The sequence below is a fragment of the Dasypus novemcinctus genome, chromosome 26 (assembly GCF_030445035.2).
Source record: "Dasypus novemcinctus isolate mDasNov1 chromosome 26, mDasNov1.1.hap2, whole genome shotgun sequence".
Taxonomy (NCBI): Eukaryota; Metazoa; Chordata; class Mammalia; order Cingulata; family Dasypodidae; genus Dasypus; species Dasypus novemcinctus.
Window position 1 is genome coordinate 9,293,660 of NC_080698.1, and position 18,715 is coordinate 9,312,374.

General features: G+C 40.2%; 1 protein-coding gene across 2 annotated transcripts in view; it reads right to left on the reverse strand.

The window, feature by feature from the left end:
- The window catches only part of SPINK8 (serine peptidase inhibitor Kazal type 8 (putative)), a 56,558-nt gene extending 39,361 nt beyond the window's left edge, over positions 1-17,197 (reverse strand). The window contains exon 1 of one of the 2 annotated variants that reach the window (XM_058288456.1): positions 17,133-17,197. Coding sequence is in view for 1 of the 2 variants with exons in the window: in XM_058288457.1 (XP_058144440.1) it covers positions 17,133-17,160 (28 nt within the window). In the remaining variant the exon portion in view is untranslated. The remainder of the gene's footprint in view (positions 1-17,132) is intronic. The other variant, XM_058288457.1, reaches the window with a different exon arrangement.
- Positions 17,198-18,715: the final 1,518 nt, after the last annotated feature.

Sequence of the window (18,715 nt, forward strand, 5' to 3'; positions counted from 1 at the left end):
TTCTGACAGGTATGAAATGATCTCATTGTAGTTTTGATTTGCATTTCCCTTATCATCATTAGTGAGATTGAGCATTTCTTCATGTGTTTTTTACCATTTGTATTTCTTCTTTGGATAAATGTCTATTCAGGTCTTTTGCCCAGTTTTTAACTGGGTTGTTTGTCTTTTTATTGTTGAGTTGTAACTTCTCCTTACATATCCTGGATATTAAACCCTTATCAGATATGTGATTTCCAAATATTTTCTTCCATTGAGTTGGCTGCCTTTTCACCTTTTGACAAAGTTCTGGGAGGTGCAAAAGTGTTTAATTTTGAGGAGGTCCCATTTATCTATTTTTTCTTTTGTTGTGCATGCTTTGGGTATAAGGTCCAAGAAACCACCACCTACCACAAGGTCTTGAAGATGTTTCCCTACATTTTCTTCTAGTAGTTTTTTGGTTCTTGCTTTTATATTTAGGTCTTTGATCCATTTTGAGTTGACTCTTGCAGAGGGAGTGAGATAGGGGTCCTTTTTCATTCTTTTGGTTATGGGTAACCAGTTCTCCCAGCACCATTTGTTGAAGAGAGAGCTTTGTCCCATTAACATGGACTTGGTTGGTTTGTCAAAATCTAGTTTGACTGAATAGGTGAGGGTTTATTTCTGGGTTCTCAATTCTATTCCACTGGTCGATCTATCTATCTTTATGCCAGTACCATGATGTTTTGACCACTGTAGCTGTGTAATATGTTTCAAGGTCTGGCAGTGAAATTCCTCACATGTTGCTTTTCTTTCTTAGAATGCTTTTGGCTATTTGGGTGCACTTTCCCTTCCAAATGAATTTGGTAATTGCTTTTTCTAATTCTGCAAAGTAAGCTGTTGGGATTTTGATTGGTATTGCATTGAATCTATAAATCAGTTTGGGTAAGATTGACATCTTCCCAATATTTATTATTCCAATCCGTGAACACAAAATGTCTTTCCATTTGTTTAGGTCTTTTTAAATTTCTTGTAGCATTGTTTTGTAGTTTTCTGCATATAGGTCCTGTACTTCTTTGGGTAAATTAATTCCTACGTATTTGAGTCTTTTTTTGCTCTTGAAAATGGAATTTTCCCCGATTTCCTCCTCAGTTTGTTCAGTACTAGTGTATAAAAACATTACTGATTTTCGTGTGTTGATCTTGTATCCTGCCACTTTGCTGAACTCATTTATTAGCTCAAGTAGCTTTGTCATGGATATGTCAGGATTTTCAAAGTACAAGATCATGTCATCCACAGACAGTGAGAGTTTTACTTCCTCTTTTCCTATTTGGATGCTTTTAATTTTTTCCCTTTGTCTAATTGCCCTAGCTAGAACTTCTAGTACAATATTGAATAACAGTGGTGACAGTGGGCATCCTTGTCTTGTTCCCAATCTTGGAGGGAAAGCTTTCAACCTTTCCCCATTGAGTATGATGTTAGCCGTGGGTTTCTCATATATGCCTTTTATCATATTGAGGAATTTTCCTTTTAATCCTATCTTTTGAAGTGTTTTTATAAAAAAAGGATGCTGCATTTTATCAAATGCATTTTCTGCATTGATTGAGATGATCATGTGTTTTTTTTTCCTTTGATTTGTTAATGTGGTGTATTACATTGATTGATTTTCTTTTGTTGAACCAGCCTTACATACCAGGAAAAAAATCCCACTTGGTTGTAATGTATAAATCTTTTGATATGCTGTTGGATTCAATTTGCAAGTATTTCGTTGAGAATTTTTGCGTGTATGTTCATTAGAGAGACCGGTCTGTAATTTTCTTTTCTTGTAGTATCTTTATCTGGCTTTGGTTTTAGGGTGATGATGGCTTCAAAAAATGTGTTGAGTAATTTTCCCTCCTCTTCAATTTTTTGGAAGAGTTTAAACAACATTGGTATTAATTCTTTTCAAAATGCTCAGTAGAATTCACCTGTGAAGACATCTGGTCCTGGACTTTTCTTTGCTGGGAGATTTTTGATGATGGATCCAATCTCCTTAAATGTGATTGGCTTGTTAAGTTCTTGTATTCTTGTAGCATCATTGTAGGTTGGTTGTGCATTTCTAGGAATTTGTCCGTTTCATCTAGGTTGTTTAGTTTGTTGGCATACAGTTTCTCATAATATCCTCTTATGATTCTTTTTATTTCTATGGTGTCAGTTGTAACTTCTCCCCCCCCTTCATTTCTACTATATTTATTTGCATCTTCTTTTTTTCTTTGTTACTCTAGCTAGGGGTTTGTCAATTTTATTGATCTTCTCAAAGAACCAGCTTTTGGTTTTGTTGATTTTCTCTATTGTTTTTTGTTCTCAATTTTATTTATTTCTGCTCTAGTCTTTTTTATTTCCTTTTGCTTCCTTTGGAATTGGTTTGCTGTTCTTTTTCTAGTTTCTCTATTTGTTCAGTTATATCTTTGAGTTTAGCTCTTTCTTCTTTTTTAATATAGGCATTTAGGACTATAAATTACACTCTCAAGACTGCCTTCCCTGTATCCCATAAGTTTTGATATGTTGTATTCTCATTTTCATTTGTCTCAGTATATTTAATGATCTCACTTGCAATTTCTTCTTTGACTCACTGATTATTTAGGAGTGTGTTATTCAGCCTCCACACATTTGCAAATTTACTTTTTTCCTGTCTATTATTGATTTCCAATTTCATTCCATTGTGATCTGAGAAGGTGCTTTGTATGATTTCAATCTTTTTATATTTATTGAGAGCTGCATTGTGCCCTGACATCTGGTCTATCCTGAAGAAAGATCCAGGGGCACTTGAGAAGAATGTATAACCCACTGAGTTTAGGTGTGGTATTCTGTATATGTCTCTTAGGTCTAACTTGTTTATCATATTGTTCAAGTTCTGTTTCCTTGCTGATCTTTTGTCTAGTTGTTCTATCTAATGATGTGAATCGTATGTTGAAGTCTCCAATGATTATTGTACAGATGTCTGTTTCTCCTCTCAATTTTCCCAGAGTTTGTCTCATGTATTTTGGGGCACCCTGGTTAGGTGCATAAATATTTATGACTATTATATCTTCCTGGTGGATTGTCCCTTCCTGGTGGATTGTCTCTTCTGAATGTTTTATAACTTTTTTGCATTTAAAGTTTGTTTTGCCCAATATTAGTATAGCTACCCCTCCTCTTTTCTGGTTGCTATTTGCGTGGAGTATCTTTTTCCAACCGTTCACTTTCAGTCGGTTTGCATCCCTCGATCTCAGATGAGTTTCTTATAAGCAGAATATGGATGGCTCATGTTTTTTTAATGCATTCTGTCAGCCTGTTTCTTATGATTGGGGAGTTTAATTCATTTACATTCAATGATATTACTGTAAATGCAATATTTACTTCCTCCATTTCATTCTTTGGTTTTCATATGTCATATTTTATTTTTGTCTTTTTACTCTTTTGGTTATCCTTTCTGCTATTCTTTCTTCTATACTCTCCTCCAAGTCTGTCTTTCCTGTCTCTTTCTTTCAGGTTCCAAGGCTTCCTTTAGTATTTCCTGCAAAGGTGGATTCTTTTTTGCAAACTCTCTTAGTTTCTGTTTGTGAATATTTTATACTTAGCTTCATATTTGAAGGACAATTTTGCTGGATAAAGAATTCTTAGCTGGCAGTTTTTCTCTTTCAGTATGCTAATTGTATCATACCACAGTCCTCGCCTCCACATTTCTGAAGAGAAATCTGCACTATGTCTTTCTGGACATCCCTTGTATGTGATGGTTTGCTTCTCCCTTGCTGCTCTGAGAATTTTCTCTTTATCTTTGACATTTGACATTCTGAGTCATATGTGTCTTGGAGTAGGTCTATTTTGATTTATTTTGTTTGGGGTACAGTGTGCTTCTTGAATATGTAAGTTCATTTCTTTTGTGAGAGTTGGGAAATTTTCAGCTATAATTTGCTGAAATACTCCTTCGGTCCCTTTTCCCTTCTCTTCTCTTTCTGGAATTCCCAGTACACGTATGTTGTTGCATTTTGTGTTGTCTTTCACCTCCCTGAACTCCTGCTCAATTTTTTCTATTCTTTTCTCTTCAGTTTCAGCTGTTTTGTCTTTGGTATCACTTGTTCTTTTTTCTATCATTTCAAGTCTGCTGTTGCATGCCTCAAATGTGTTTTTGATCTCACCTATTGTGTTTTTCATTCCCATGGGCTCTGTTACTTCTCTATTTAGGATTTCAAATTATTCTTTGTGCTTGTTCATTGTCTTTTTTTTTTTTTTAAGATTTATTTATTTATTTCTCTCCCCTTCCTTCCCCCACATTGTCTGCTCTCTATGTTCATTCACTGTGTGTTCTTCTGTGTCTGCTTGCATTCTCAGAAGCACCTGGAATCTGTGTCTCTTTTTGTTGCATCATCTTGCTGCGTAAGCTCTCTGGGCTTACTGCATTGTGTTTTTTTTTCTTATGGGGCAGCCTGCATTGTGTTTTTTTTTTCTTGTGGGGCAGCCCTCTTACAGGGCACACTCCTTGCACATGGGGCTCCCCTCTGCAGGGGACACCCCTGTGTGGCATGGCACTCCTTGCGTGCATTAGCACCGCATGTGGGCCAGCTCACTGCATAGGGCAGGAAGCCCTGGGTTTGAACCCTGGACTTCCTATGTGGTAGGCAGACACTCTATCAGTTGAGCCAAATCTGCTTTCCTTATTGTCTTCTTGATGTCATTCATCTTTTTAGCCATATTGTCTTTTAGCTCATTCATTCGATTTTGGAAATTTGTGTACATCTTGTTAATCAGTTCTCTCAAATCCTGCATCTGTTCTGGGCCTCTGATATATTCCTTTTCCTGGGCCATGCCATCTATTTTCTTAGTATGGCTCATGATTTTTTGCTGATATCTAGGCATCTGATTAGGATGTCATTCACTCAGATGCTCAATTTCTTTTTCTTTTGTAGAGATTTAGTGGCAGAATGTTGTGTTACTGCTGCTATTTGATTCTTGGCTTAACCTGAATTGTTAGGATTGTCCTGCTGGTTGCTCAAAACTGGGCACTGGACCCAGTAATTGGTTGTAGAATCACTTCCTAGGGGCTTGGGAAGGGAGGCTATAGAGGCTGGAAAAAACCTCTTCTACTTATTAATTTTCTTGGGTGTAGTTCCTCAGCTGCCAGCAGATGATGCTCTTTGGCAGCTCTCAGTTTATTGCCTGGTGGGAATGAATTTGTTGCAACAGATGGGATCAATGTGATAGAGCTTCCTGTCTGGAGGCTAGGAGCTTGTAATTCAAACTTTCCCTAGGAAATTTTCTAGCCTTCTCTGGCAGCCCCCTCCCTTTTCTGGGGTTGTAAATATTTCCACTCCCCTCTGAGTCTTCAACAATCAGTCCCTGTTAGTAGAGGAGGAGATTGGGTGGGGAGTTGTATATCTTTAGCCCCTTATAGGCTCCCAAGACAAACAATGGCCCAGCCCCACCTGGCCTAGAAGGGCTCCTGGGACACCAGCAGACCAAATTTGTGAGTCAGAAGCTGAGTCAGCCTTAGGCTGTGTCCCTCTCTCTCCCCTTTCCTGGGGAAGTAGATTCCTAGAGCCCTGTTTGTCTGTAGTTGCAGGCCCAGGCCCAGAGGCCGGAGAATTCTAAAGCATCTTTAGTGTGGGGGATGGTGCCGGCAGCAGCTACTGCTGCTGATTTTCAACTCATAGTTTTGTTGTAGCGATTCCCCTCCTTTGTCCCTCTCTTTTCTGGGCGGTGTCCAGCCTTTGCCTGGTGTCCTAAACCCTAGAAGATCTTTTTCTAGGCTCTTTCAACCTGTCTTCTAGCTATTTTTCTGGAGGAGAAGAGAGTCATCTGTCTTTCTAGTCCCCCATCTTCCAAAAAATCCCTCTAAGACTTTTTGAGGCTGGGATTCATAAGGGTCCTGCATAATTTTCTCTGCCATCAATCAAGTGTCTGTTTCTGGTTTAAGACAGTGTGTCCATAGAGGCTTGGAATCAGCCACCAAGGGTACACCCTCCTGAAGAGGGAGTTTAAAGGGGTTTTGTGGGTTTTTTTTAAGATTTATTTTTTATTTATTTCTCTCCCCTTCCCTCCACCCCCCCAAGTTGTCTGCTCTCTGTCCATTCATTGTGTGTTCTTCTGTGACCACTTCTATCCTTATCAGCGGCACCAGGAATCTGTTTCTTTTTGTTGTGTCATCTTGTTGTGTCAGCTCTCCATGTGTGTGGCACCATTCTTGGGCAGGCTGCACTTTCTTTCGCGCTGGGCGGCTCTCCTTATGGGGCGCACTCCTTGTGCGTGGGGCTCCCCTATGCGGGGGACACCCCTGCGTGGCACGGCACTTCTTGCACGCATCAGCACTGCGCATGGGCCAGCTCCACACGAGTTGAGGAGGCCTGGGGTTTGAACCGCAGACCTCCCAGGTGGTAGGTGGATGCTCTATCTGTTGGGCCAAATCTGCTTCCCTTAAAGGAGTTTTTACCTCATGACTTCACACCATCCATGTCTAAGATGCATGGACATGGGATGGACACATGATCAGGCTGTGTCAGCCAGATACTTCTTAGAGTCCACAGGCCAAGGACTGAATCAATTGCCAGTGAAACAAAATAGCCAGTATGTGGACCCAAGTTGTGTAAGAGATGAAGGCCCACAAACCCTTTCCACTTCACCTCTTTCCTATGGCCTATCGTTGTAATTAAATCTTGAATTCCATGAGAACTGTTATACTGTAATAAATCTAATTTTTCATTGTACTAACTTATGAATTTTTTTTTTCCTTGAGAGCAAATTAATCCTGACTTTGATACAAATAGTCATTTTTTAAATAACAGAGTACAAGAGAAGCGAATAGTCACCTTTTAGATAATGACTCTATGTTTTTCCCCTTCCCCTTCCCCTCCCCCTCCCCCTCCCCCAGCCTGCTGTTTTTGCTGTCGGTGTCCATTCATTGTGTGATCTTCTTCATCTATTTCTCTTCTCTGTCTCCTCTTCTCATTTTTTCTCCTCTAGAATTCACCAGTATTCAATCCTGGGGACCTCTGATGTGGAGAGAGTTTCCCTGTCAGCTGCACCACCTCCGTTCCTGGTTTCCCCTGCACTTCACTTTGACTCTCCCCTTCATCTCTTTTCTTACACCATCATCTTGCTGCATGACTCACTTGCATAGGCACAGGCTTACCGTGCAGGCACTCAGCTTGTAGCGCGGGCACTTGGCTCACCACATGGGCACTGGCTCACCACGTGGGGAGCACTGGCTTGCCATGCAAGCCCCTGTCCAGGTACTCAGCTTCCGACATGGGCACTCAGCTCACCACGCGGGCATCCAGCTCACTGCAAAGGCACTCACACTGGCACTCGGCTCACTGCATGGGCACTCGGCTCACTGCATGGGCACTCGGCTCACTGCGTGGGCACTCGGCTCACTGCGTGGGCACTCGGCTCACTGCGTGGGCACTTGGCTCACCACACGGTTCACCAGCTCACTGCACAGGCACACTTTCTCCTCTTCTTTTTCACCAGGAGGCCCCAGGGATTGAACCCGGGTCCTCTCATGTGGTAGTTGGAAGCCCTATCACTTGAGCCACATCTGCTTCCCAATGACTCTGTTAGCACATATTTTACTCATGCTGGGTAGAATACTTGCGTATTCCTTAAAACCAAATAAGATCATTCTAAGATAAGGCCTCATCACAGTTTCCATTTTATCTGCTTGCCCATTAAACGGTAGATAGAAGCCAAGAAAGAAGGACAATCATGGCCTAAGGCGCAGTTTGTAGTTTCGTCAGTGCTGCCTAACAAGTTTTTTAAATGAATGATAGAGTCAAGACCTTACTTAGCTTATTAAACTGCAAAAAATAACAAAGTCTGGGAAGTGGATATGGCTCAAGAGATTGGGCTTCCACCTATCAAATGGGAGGTTCTAGGTTCGGTTCCCAGTGCCTTCTGGAGAAGGGGAGCTGGCACAGTGGGCAGGCACAGTGAGCTGATGCAACAAGATGATGCAACAAAAGAGACACAAAGAGGAAAGACGATGAGAGACACAACAAACCAGAGAGCTGAGGTGCCTCAGGTGATTGAGTACCTCTCTTCCACATGGGAGGTCCCTGGTTTGGTTCCTGGTTCCTCCTAAAGAGAAGACAAACAGATACAGAGAGCACACAGCAAATGGACACAGAGAGCAGTGACTGCAAAGCAATGAGGGCAGGAGGATAAATACAAAAAATAAATCTTAAAAAAAAAAAAGTCTGGATAAAGAGAGTTGAAGAAATCTTTTATTTTTTGAGTAACTATTCTGGAATGAGCAAAATAGCACTACTTCAAATCCTTAGGGGAAAAACTCTTTATTGATTCCTTAGAAACAAGATATTGTTGAGGACTAGGTAGATTTTCGCAGTCTGCTCCTCAACATTTGATATTCTCAGTCTTTTTAATTTTAGCCATTTTAGTGGCTGTATATATGTATCTCATAGTTTTAATATCTATTTTCCTGGTGACTAATAGTGTTGAGCATCTTATGAGCTAATTGGCAGTTCTTATAGCTTATTTTACCCCCATTTTAAAGTCACCTACTTTATTGGTTTGGCACTTGACATGTTACTTTCATTTTTTAACTGTTTTCCAGCTCTCTGAGAAAGATGGGGTTCTACCAAATTTTTTTCAACTGCATGACTATATGTACTTTTTAAAAAGATTTATTTATCCCCCCCCCCATTGTCTGCTCTGTGTGTCCATTTGCTGTGTTCTTCTGTGTTCGCTTGTATTCTCATCAGGTGGCACTGGGGATCTGTGTCTCTTTTGGTTGCATCATCTTGCTGCACAGCTCTCTGTGTGTCTGGCACCACTCCTGGGTGGGCTGCAGTTTTGCATAGGATGCCTCTCCTTGTGCAGGGGCCACTCCTTGCGTGGGGGACACCCTTATTTGGGGGCATCCCTGCGTGGGTCGTCACTCCTTGTGCGCAGCAGCACTGCGCATGGGCCAACTCACCACACAAGCCAGGAGGCTCTGGGTATCAAACCTTTGGACCTCCTATATGGTAGGTGGACACTCATCTGTTGAGCCATATCTGCTTCCAATATATGTATTTTTTTTTTAGTGTGGTACATTTGTTACAATTGATGAACACATATTGGAGCATTGCCACTAAGTGTAGATTATAGTTTACATTATAGTTTAAACTCTCTCCTGCTCAATTTTGTAAGTTATGACAAGATATATAATGACCTGTATCTGTCATGGCAGCATCATTCAGGACAATGCCAAAGTCCTGAAAATGCCCTCATATTACACCAATTTTTCCCTCTCCCTCCCTCTGAACCTCTGGTGGCCACTGCCTCCACAATGATAAAAGTTCTTCCATTGCTAGAATAAAAATAAGTCTATAGTAGAATAATAGTAAGTCCACTCTAGTTCATCGTTCGTTCCCCAATACTGAGGACCCTGGGATGGTGATGTCCATTCCACCTCTAATTGAGAGGGGCCTTAGATCCCATGGGGCAGATGGATGGATTCTCTTGCTTGCAGCTGTAGACTCTCTGTTCCTTGGGATGGTCATTGTCCATCATTATTTCCTTGTTGTCCTGGGTGAGTTCAATGAACTGGAGAGTAGATACTGCAACTCTGTTGAGATTCAGGGCCCAACTGGCACATGGAATGCCCAAAGATTTAAGTCTCTTGGACATAAACCTATCAACTCTAGTACTAAATAAAGGTTCAAATAGAAGGGGCAGAATCCTATAGCTTCTGTTGTGTATCTGTTCAAGTATTTTTAATTGAGTTGTTTCTTTTGTTCTTTTTAAAATTTTAAATTAAGCATTTTCCTTTGAGGTAATGACAGACTCATAACTAGTTGGAAGAAATAATACGGAGACTCACACATCCTTTATCTGGTTTCCCCCAATGGTAACATCTTACAAAACTATAGTATGATATTACAATCAGGATATTGAAATTAAGAGTCATTATATAGAAAATTTCCATTACCACAGAGATCCCTCATGTCGCCATACTCAACCACTTCTTACTTCTGCCTCCCAACCACTAACCTGGTCTCCATTTCTATAATTTTGTCATTTCAAGAATGTTATATGAATGGAATCATACTGTTTTGAACTCTTGCTACTGGCTTTTTCACTCAGCATAATTCTTTAGAGATTCATCCAAATTGTTTCATGTATCAATAGTTTGTTCCTTTTTATTGCTGAGTTGTAGCTTGTGGTACCACATTTGTATAACCATTCACCTATTCAAGGGCAACCAAGTTGTTTCCAATTTGGGGCTATTAAAAATAAAGTTACTATGAACATTCATGCCCAGGTTTTTGCATGATTGTAAGTTTTCTTTTCCCTGGGATGAATGCCCAAGAATGCAATTGCTGGGTCATATGGGAAGTATTATGCTTAGTTTTTAAAGAAACTGCCTAACTATTTTCCAGAGTGGCTGTACCATTTTATATTCCAGGAGTGATGTGTTAGAGATCCAGTTTTTCTGCATCCTTGCCAGTATTTCGTGGTACCACTATTTTTTTATTTTATTCATTTTGATAGATGTATAACAATATGTCATTGTGCTACTAATTTTCCTTTTCCTAAGTAATGATGTTGAACATCTTTCATGTACTTATTTGCCATCTGTATATCCTTTTTGGTGCAAGCCAGTTCATGTTTACGCCCATTTTCTAATTGGATTGTGTATATATATATATATATATATATTTTTTATTTTTAAAATTTATTTCTCTCCCCTTTTCCCCCATTGTCTGCTCTCTGTGTCCATTTGCTGTGTGTTCTTCTGCATCTGCTTGCATGGTCAGGCAGCACCGGGAAACTGCATCTCTTTTTTTGTTGCGTCATCTTGCTGCGTCAGCTCTCCGTGTGCGCAGTGCCACTCCTGGGCAGGCTGCACTTTTTTTTCACATGGGGCAGCTCTTCTTTCAGGGCGCACTCCTTGTGCATGGGGCTCCCCTATGCTGGGGAGTGCTGCTGTGTAGCAGGGCACTCCTTGTGCACAGTGGCACTGAGTATGGGCCAGCTCACCACACGGGTCAGGAGGCCCTGAGTATAGAACCCTGGACCCTCCATATGGCAGACAGATGTTCTATCACTTGAGCCACATCCACTTCCCCGGATTGTATATTTTTTTAATGTTGAGTTTTGATATTTCTTTATATGCTCTGGATACCAATCCTTTGTTAGGTGTCTGGCTTGGAAATGTCTCCCCTCACATTGTAATTTGCCTTTTGATCCTCTTCATATGAGAAATTCAGAGCAAAAGTTTTCAATTTTTGATGAAGTCCAATTTATCAATTTTTCCTTTTATGATTTCATTAAATTTTTTATATATTCTAGATACAAGTCATTCATTATATATATATGTTTTATGAATTTTTTCTTCTAGAATGGGCTTGCCTTAATTTTCTTAATGATCTCTTTATGAGAAGAAGCTTAGAATTTTGAAGAAGTCCAATTTATCACTCTTATTTTACGAAAAATGCTTCTGTGTTTTCTCTAAGAAATTTTTGTTCATTTCATGATTATATATATATATACATATGATTTGTTCTGTTTCTTTTTAGGAGGTAGCTAGGATTGAACCCAGGACCTCATATCCATGAAGCAGGCACTTAACCACCAAGCTACACCTACTCAGTGGCTATGATTTGTTCTGTAAGCTTCATTGTTTTTAGATTTTATGTTTAGGTCTATGATTCATTCCAAAATCTTTTTGTGATATAATGTTAGAAGGTTATTTTTCTTTTTTCAGCAATATTTGCCAAAAAGGCAATCCTTTCTCCATCAAATTGCTTCTGTACCTTTGACAAAATCTGCTGGCGTATACATGTGGGTCTGTTTCTGTATTCTTTCATCTGTTCCACTGATCTGTATATCTATCCTTAGGTATAGATTACTATAACTGTCTTGATTACTATAACTTGATTTCAGGTCTTGTGAGTTCACCAATTTTGTTCTCTCTCTCTTTTAAATATTATTTTGGCAATGTTAAGTTTTTACATTTCCATACCAATTTTAGGAGCTCATCCATTTCTTTTTTAAAACCCATTAAAATTTGATTAGATTACATTGAATCTGTAGATTAATATGGGGAAAATTAGAATCTTAAAATACTGAGGCCTAAAATACAGTTTTAAGCTATGTTTGAAGGGATAAAAGATTGTACTAGACAATTGCCAAAAGATTGAAACAACCCAAGTGTCTACCAACTGATAAATGGATAAACAAATTGTGGTGTATATACATGATGGACTGTTATGCAGCAATAAGAAGAAATTAAGTGGTGAAGCATATGACAACATGGATGAAGCTGGAGGACATTATGTTGAGTGAAGCAAGCCAGACACAAAAGAACAAATACTGTATGATTGCGATACTATGAACTAAATATATTGTGTAAACTCATGGAGTTGATAACTAGAATATAGGTCACCAGAAAATAGAACAGTGAGCTATTAAAGAACAGAAATCTGAGGGTTAACCTGTGTAGAAATGGTAAAAAAAAAAACATGTGTGTTAATCTTTGGAAATGAATAGAAAAGGTAAAAGTACATTATAGTGTTTGTAACTAGCAGTGCTATTAAATGGGTATGACAGTGGTTGAAAGGGAAAGTCTTAGTTCATGTATATTACTAGAAAGAAAGCTAAAAAATATAAGATGGGATTGCACAGCATAGTGAAAGTTCATGTGAAATATGGATATGGGTAATATTTGCTCTGTTTCTAAGGAAAACTGTCAATATGCAATATTATATATGTTAATGTTACTAGATGTTACCATCAGGCAAAAACAAAACAAAACAACCATTATGCTAAGTGAAAGAAAACAGACACAAAGTACTACATGCTATATGATTCCATTTATATAAAATGTAAATATAAATCAGTATATAAAGATAGAAATAGATTATGTAAGTAGGGCTGGGGAAGGATAGAGGGATTGAAAGGTGGTTGCTAAGAGGTGTGGAGTTTTTCTTTTTGGAGTAATGAAATTGTTCTAAAAATTTTTGTGATGATGAATACACAACACTGTGATTATACTAAAAGCCATTAATGGTACACTTTGGATGGATTGTGACTACATCTCAATAAAACTGCTTAAAAAAAAACCTGTGGAATGCACTGAAGGCAGTGGTGAGAGGGAAATTTATAGCCCTAAATGCAAACATTATAAAAGAAGAAAGACCTGAAATACTTAACTGCACACCTGTAGGAACCAGAAAAAGAACAGCAAACTAACCTGAGGCAAGGAGAAGGAAAGAAATAACAAAGATTAGAGCAGAAATAAATGAAGTTGAGAATAAAAAAATAGAATTAACAAAACAAAAAGTTGGTTCTTTGAAAGGATCAACAAAACCAACAAACCCTTAGCTAGACTGACAAAGGAAAAAAAAAAAAAAAAGAGAAGATGGAAATAATAAAATCAGAAATGCAAGGACCCCACAGAAATAAAAATGACCATAAGAGAACACTATGAACTGTATGCCAACTAATTTTACAACTTATATGAAATGGACAAATTCTTAGAAACAAACAACCTACACTGACACTACAAGAAATAGAAATAGAAGACCTCAAGAAGCCATTTACAAGCAAGGAATGAATCAGTCATCAAAAAACTCCCAACAGTGCGGCAGACTTGGCCCAGTGGTTAGGGCATCCGCCTACAACATGGGAGGTCCGCGGTTCAAACCCTGGTCCTCCTTGACCCATGTGGAGCTGGTCCATGTGCAGTGCTGATGTGCGCAAGGAGTGCCCTGCCACGCAGGGGTGTCCCCCGCATAGGGGAGCCCCATGCGCAAGGAGTGCGCCCTGTAAGGAGAGCCGCCCAGCGCCAAAGAAAGCGCAGCCTGCCCAGGAATGGCGCTGCACACACGGAGAGCTAACACAGCAAGATGACGCAACAAAAAGAAACACAGATTCCCGTGCCGCTGTCAACAGAAGCGGACAAAGAAGACACAGCGAATAGACACAGAGAACAGACAACGAGGGTGGGGGTGGGGAAGGGGAGAGAAATAAATAAAAATAAAAAAATCTTTAAAAAAACAAAACAAACAAACAAAAAAACTCCTAACAAAGAAAAGCCCGAGGCCAGATGTCTTCATAGGGGAATTCTACCACTCATTCCAAGAAGAATTAATACCAATCCTGCTCAAACTTTTCCAAAAATTGAAGAGAAAGGAATACTACCTAACTCATTCTATTGGGCCAACATCACCCTAATACCAAAGCCAGATAAGGATACTACAAAAAAGAAAATTACAGACCAATTTCTCTTATGAATATAGATGCAAAAAACCTTGCTAGTAAAATACTTGCAGATCAACTACAATAGCACATCAAAAGAATTATACATCAGGGAGTGGGTGTAGCTCAGTGCTTGCACACTTGCTTTGCATATACGAGGTTCTGTGTTCAATCTCCTGTACGTCCTTTAAAAAAAAAAATTACTCCATGGTATATCCAAGGTATGCAAGATTGGTTCAACATAAGAAAATCAATTAATGTAATACAGCACATCAACAAAATCAGGGGGGAAACCACATGGTCATCTCAATTGATGCAGAAAGGGCATTTGACAAAATTCAGCATCCTTTCCTAATAAAAACTTAAAAATAGGAATAGAATGAAACTTCCTCAACATGATAAAGCACATGTATAAAAAACCTAATGCTAACACCATAGTCAATGGGGAAAGACTGAAAGCTTTCCATCTAAGATCCGGAACAAGACAAGGATACCCACTATCACTACTGGTATTCAACATTGTGCTGGGGAGTTCTAGACAGAACAATTAGGCAAAAAAAAAAAAAAAAAAAAAGAATAAAAGGCATCCACGTTGGAAAGGAAGAAGTAAAATGTTCACTACTGCAGATGATATGATCCTATATATTGAAAGTACCAAAAAAATCAAAACACAGCTATTAGAGCTAATAAATTTAGCAAAGTGGTGGGGTACAAGATGAACGTGCAAGAATCAGCTGCATTCCTAGACACTAGAAATGAACAATCTGAGGTGGTAATCAGGAAACAAAATCCGTTTACAATAGCAACTAAAAGCACCAAATATCTAGGGATAAATTTAAACAAGGATGTAAACGATCTGTACATAGAAGACTATAATACATTGCTAAAATAAATTAAAGGAGACCTAAACAAATGGAAAGACATTCCTCATTCATGATTTGGAAGACTAAATACTGTTAAGATGTCAATTCTACCCAAACTGATCTATAGATTCAATACAATCCCAATCAAAATTCCAACAGCCTACTTTGCAGAAATGGAAAGGTCAATTTCCATTTCCAAATAGCCAAAAGTATCTTTAAAAAGAAGAAGGAAGTCAGTGGACTCACACTTTCTGACTTCAAAGCATATTACATCCCAGGGCCCACTGGATGGAATGTGGGAGAGTATGGGCCATGATGTGGACCATTGACCATGAGGTGCAGAGATGCCCAGAGATGTACTTACCAAATGCAATGGATGTATCATGATGATGGGAGTGAGTGTTGCTGGGGGGGGGGGGGAGTGGGGGGGGTGGGGTTGAATGGGACCTCATATTGTTTTTTTAATGTAATATTTTTACAAAATCAATTAAAAAAAAAAAGAAGCATATTACAAAGCTACAGTGGTCAAACAGCATGGTATTGCCATAAAGGTAGACATACAGATCAATGGAATCTAATTGAGAATTCAGAAATAGACCCTTACCTCTACAATCAATTGATTTTTGACAAGGACACCAAACCCACTCAACTGGGATAGAACAGTCTATTCAAAAAATGGTATTGGGAGAACTGGATATCCATATCCAAAAGAATGAATGAGGACCCCTATGGAGCACCTTATACAAAAAGTAACCAAAAGGAAGTGGATTTGGCTTAATGGATAGAACGTTCGCCTACCATATGGGAGGCCCAGGGTTCAAACCCAGTGCCTCCTGACCTGTGTGGTGAGCTGGCCCTTGCACAGTGCTGATGAGCACAAGGAGTGCAGTGCCACACAGGGGTGTCCCCCATGTAAGGAAGCCCCATGCACAAGGAGTGCACCCCCCACAAGGAGAGCTGCCCCACGAAAAAAATGTGCAGCCTGCCCAGGAGTGGCACCGCACACACGCAGAGCTGATGCAGCAAGATGATGCAACAAAAAGAGACACAGTTTTCCAGTGCTGCTGACAAGAATGCAAGCAGCCACAGAAGAACCACAGCAAATGGACACAGAGAGAAGACAATGGAGGTCAGGGGGTGGGAGGCGAAGGGGAGAGAAAAAGAAATTAACCAAAAATGGTCAAAGATCTAAATATGAAAGCTAGAGGCATAAAACTCCTAGAAGAAAATGTAGGAAAGTATCTTCAAGATCTTGTGATAGGAGGTGGTTTCTTAGATGTTACATTCAAAGCACAAGCAGTGAAGGGAAAAAATAGATAAATGGGACCTTCTTCACCTCACCTTCAGCTGATGGAGACATGAACAGCCCATTTAAGGGGGTAGCAGATGAAAAGGGGGTGTGAGGGCGAGGGATGATGTCATAAAGCCTCCATCACCTGTATTCATCCAGAGTTCTCCAAAGAAATGGAACTGACAGGGTATCTGCATACATGTGCATATGTGCATGTGTGTGTGCATTTGTAGAAAATATGAGGAATTAGCTCATGTGACCATGGGGGCTACCAAGTCCAAGTTACACCCAGGAAGTCTGAACCCTCGCAGACGTCTGGCTGCAAGCTGGAAACTATGATAAAGGTGATTCTGAGGTCCGACAAGTCTGTATTCCCCAGGAGAAAGTGGCTGGCTGAAACTGAGGCCAATATTATTCTTTCTGATTTCTGAAATTTTCAATTCTGTCATTTAAGACCTCCAACTGATTGAATGGAGACCTCAACATTTCTGAGGGCAATCTCCTTTGTTGTTCTAGGTGCAATCAGCCATAAATGCCATCGATTCATTCACAGGCACAAACTCATCTACAAATACCCTCACAGTAACAATCAGGCCAGTGCTTGCTTGACTAAACAGCTGGACATCGTAACTTAGCCAAGGGGACACAAGAAATTAGCCATCATATCACCTGACTGTGAGTCCACACAAGAGACACCTGAGTAGAGAATATCCCAGACTGGCATCTCCACCTTCCATGTGCCACCCCTGCTTCCACTTACACCAGGGTAAAGAGTCAGAACCATGTAACCCCCCCATTCATACCTGGGTCTCTATCGGTTCTCAATCCCATCCACCTCCTACTTCTGAAACACGTCCTTTCCTCTCTGCCTCCAGACCTTTTCTATTGTCTCCTCCAAGCCTAAAGTTCTAGAATTGTGAGTGCTTCTGATTTGTATACCACTTCCTGGAGGATGATTATTTATATATAACAGTGTTTCAAAAAACATACAATTTAAATAATTAAAGTTTCATATTGCACAGAAATCAAGAGACATATTATTATGAGCAATCAATCGATGGAATATTTCATTTCTGTCAAAGAAATCAAAGCAAAACCTGGAAATACAGATATGACTATTTGTAAGGAAAGGATTAAGTTTAATTTTCACATAAAGGGGAAGCCAGAGCTGGCTCTGCAGTTGGAGGAGGGAGGGAAAGGGGTTCTAGATACTTTGGCACCAAGAATTTGAAAAGTGGCGCCAAGGTGAGGGCAGGGCCAAAGCAAGGGCTGTCAATGGCGAGAAGCAAGGGTGGGGCCAATAGTGAAAGTGGCACTGAATTTGAATAGTGGCACCAGGAGTGAAAAGGGCACCAAGACCGCCCAGCCCTCTGGAGTGTAGGGAACAGGGGAGAAGCAACTCAGAGCAGAATCGGGTAAGTTAGACCTCAGATAGGCTATAACCCCTGAAGTACCCAATCAATGGGGAACAGGGGGGGATCTGCATGTTAGGTTTAGGGTATTATAGTGGTTTGATATGGTTATGAATTCCAAAAATAGATATTGGATTATGTTTGTAATCTGGTCTACTACTGGGCATGATTGAGTTATGATTAGGGCTTTGATTGGGCCACATCCTTAGGGCATTGAGTCCCCACCCATCAAGACAGATAAAAGGCATGGCAAAGGAAAGAGTTGGAGCATTTGATGCAAGGGATTTTGATGCTGGAGTTTTGATGTTGGAGTTTGATGCTGAAGCCTTAAGCTGGAGCCAGGAGAAGAACACAGAGGAATAGAGATGACTCCTTAGACATGGCAGAAACCCTAGGGAGAGAGACAGAGCTGCACCTGATAATCTACAGCTGACCTTTTGGAGAAAACAGAGAACTTGAGCCCAGAGAGAAGCAAGACCCTGGAAGGGAGGAACCCAGGAAGTCTGAACCCATGCAGATGTCGGCAGCCATCTTGCTCTAACACATGAAAATAGACTTTGATGACGGAAGGAACTTATGCTTTATAGCCTCATATCTGTAAGCTCCTACATCAAATAAATACCCTTTATAAGAACCAACCAATTTCTGGTATTTTGCATCAGCACCGCTTTGGCTGACTAATATAGGTATAAATGTCAGTGTTTCTTGATGTTTGGTGCACCAGTCATTTTATCCAGGTCATGCACCTGTTCTTGCAAGATCATTAATAAATTTCTTTTCTCCTCCACAATCAGGTGAGTTTTTGTTCTCTTACAGGTGCAGCTTTCCTTCTAACAAATTTGGGGGCTTATCTGGGATCCAAAGCTTCAGAGGGGGACCCTGGGAGCAGACAAGGGGAAGGCGCACCCCACTGATTGCATGGTCTTGGACTCTGCCATTGGGGGCCTGCCTTTGACAGCTGGAAGGACCCCAGA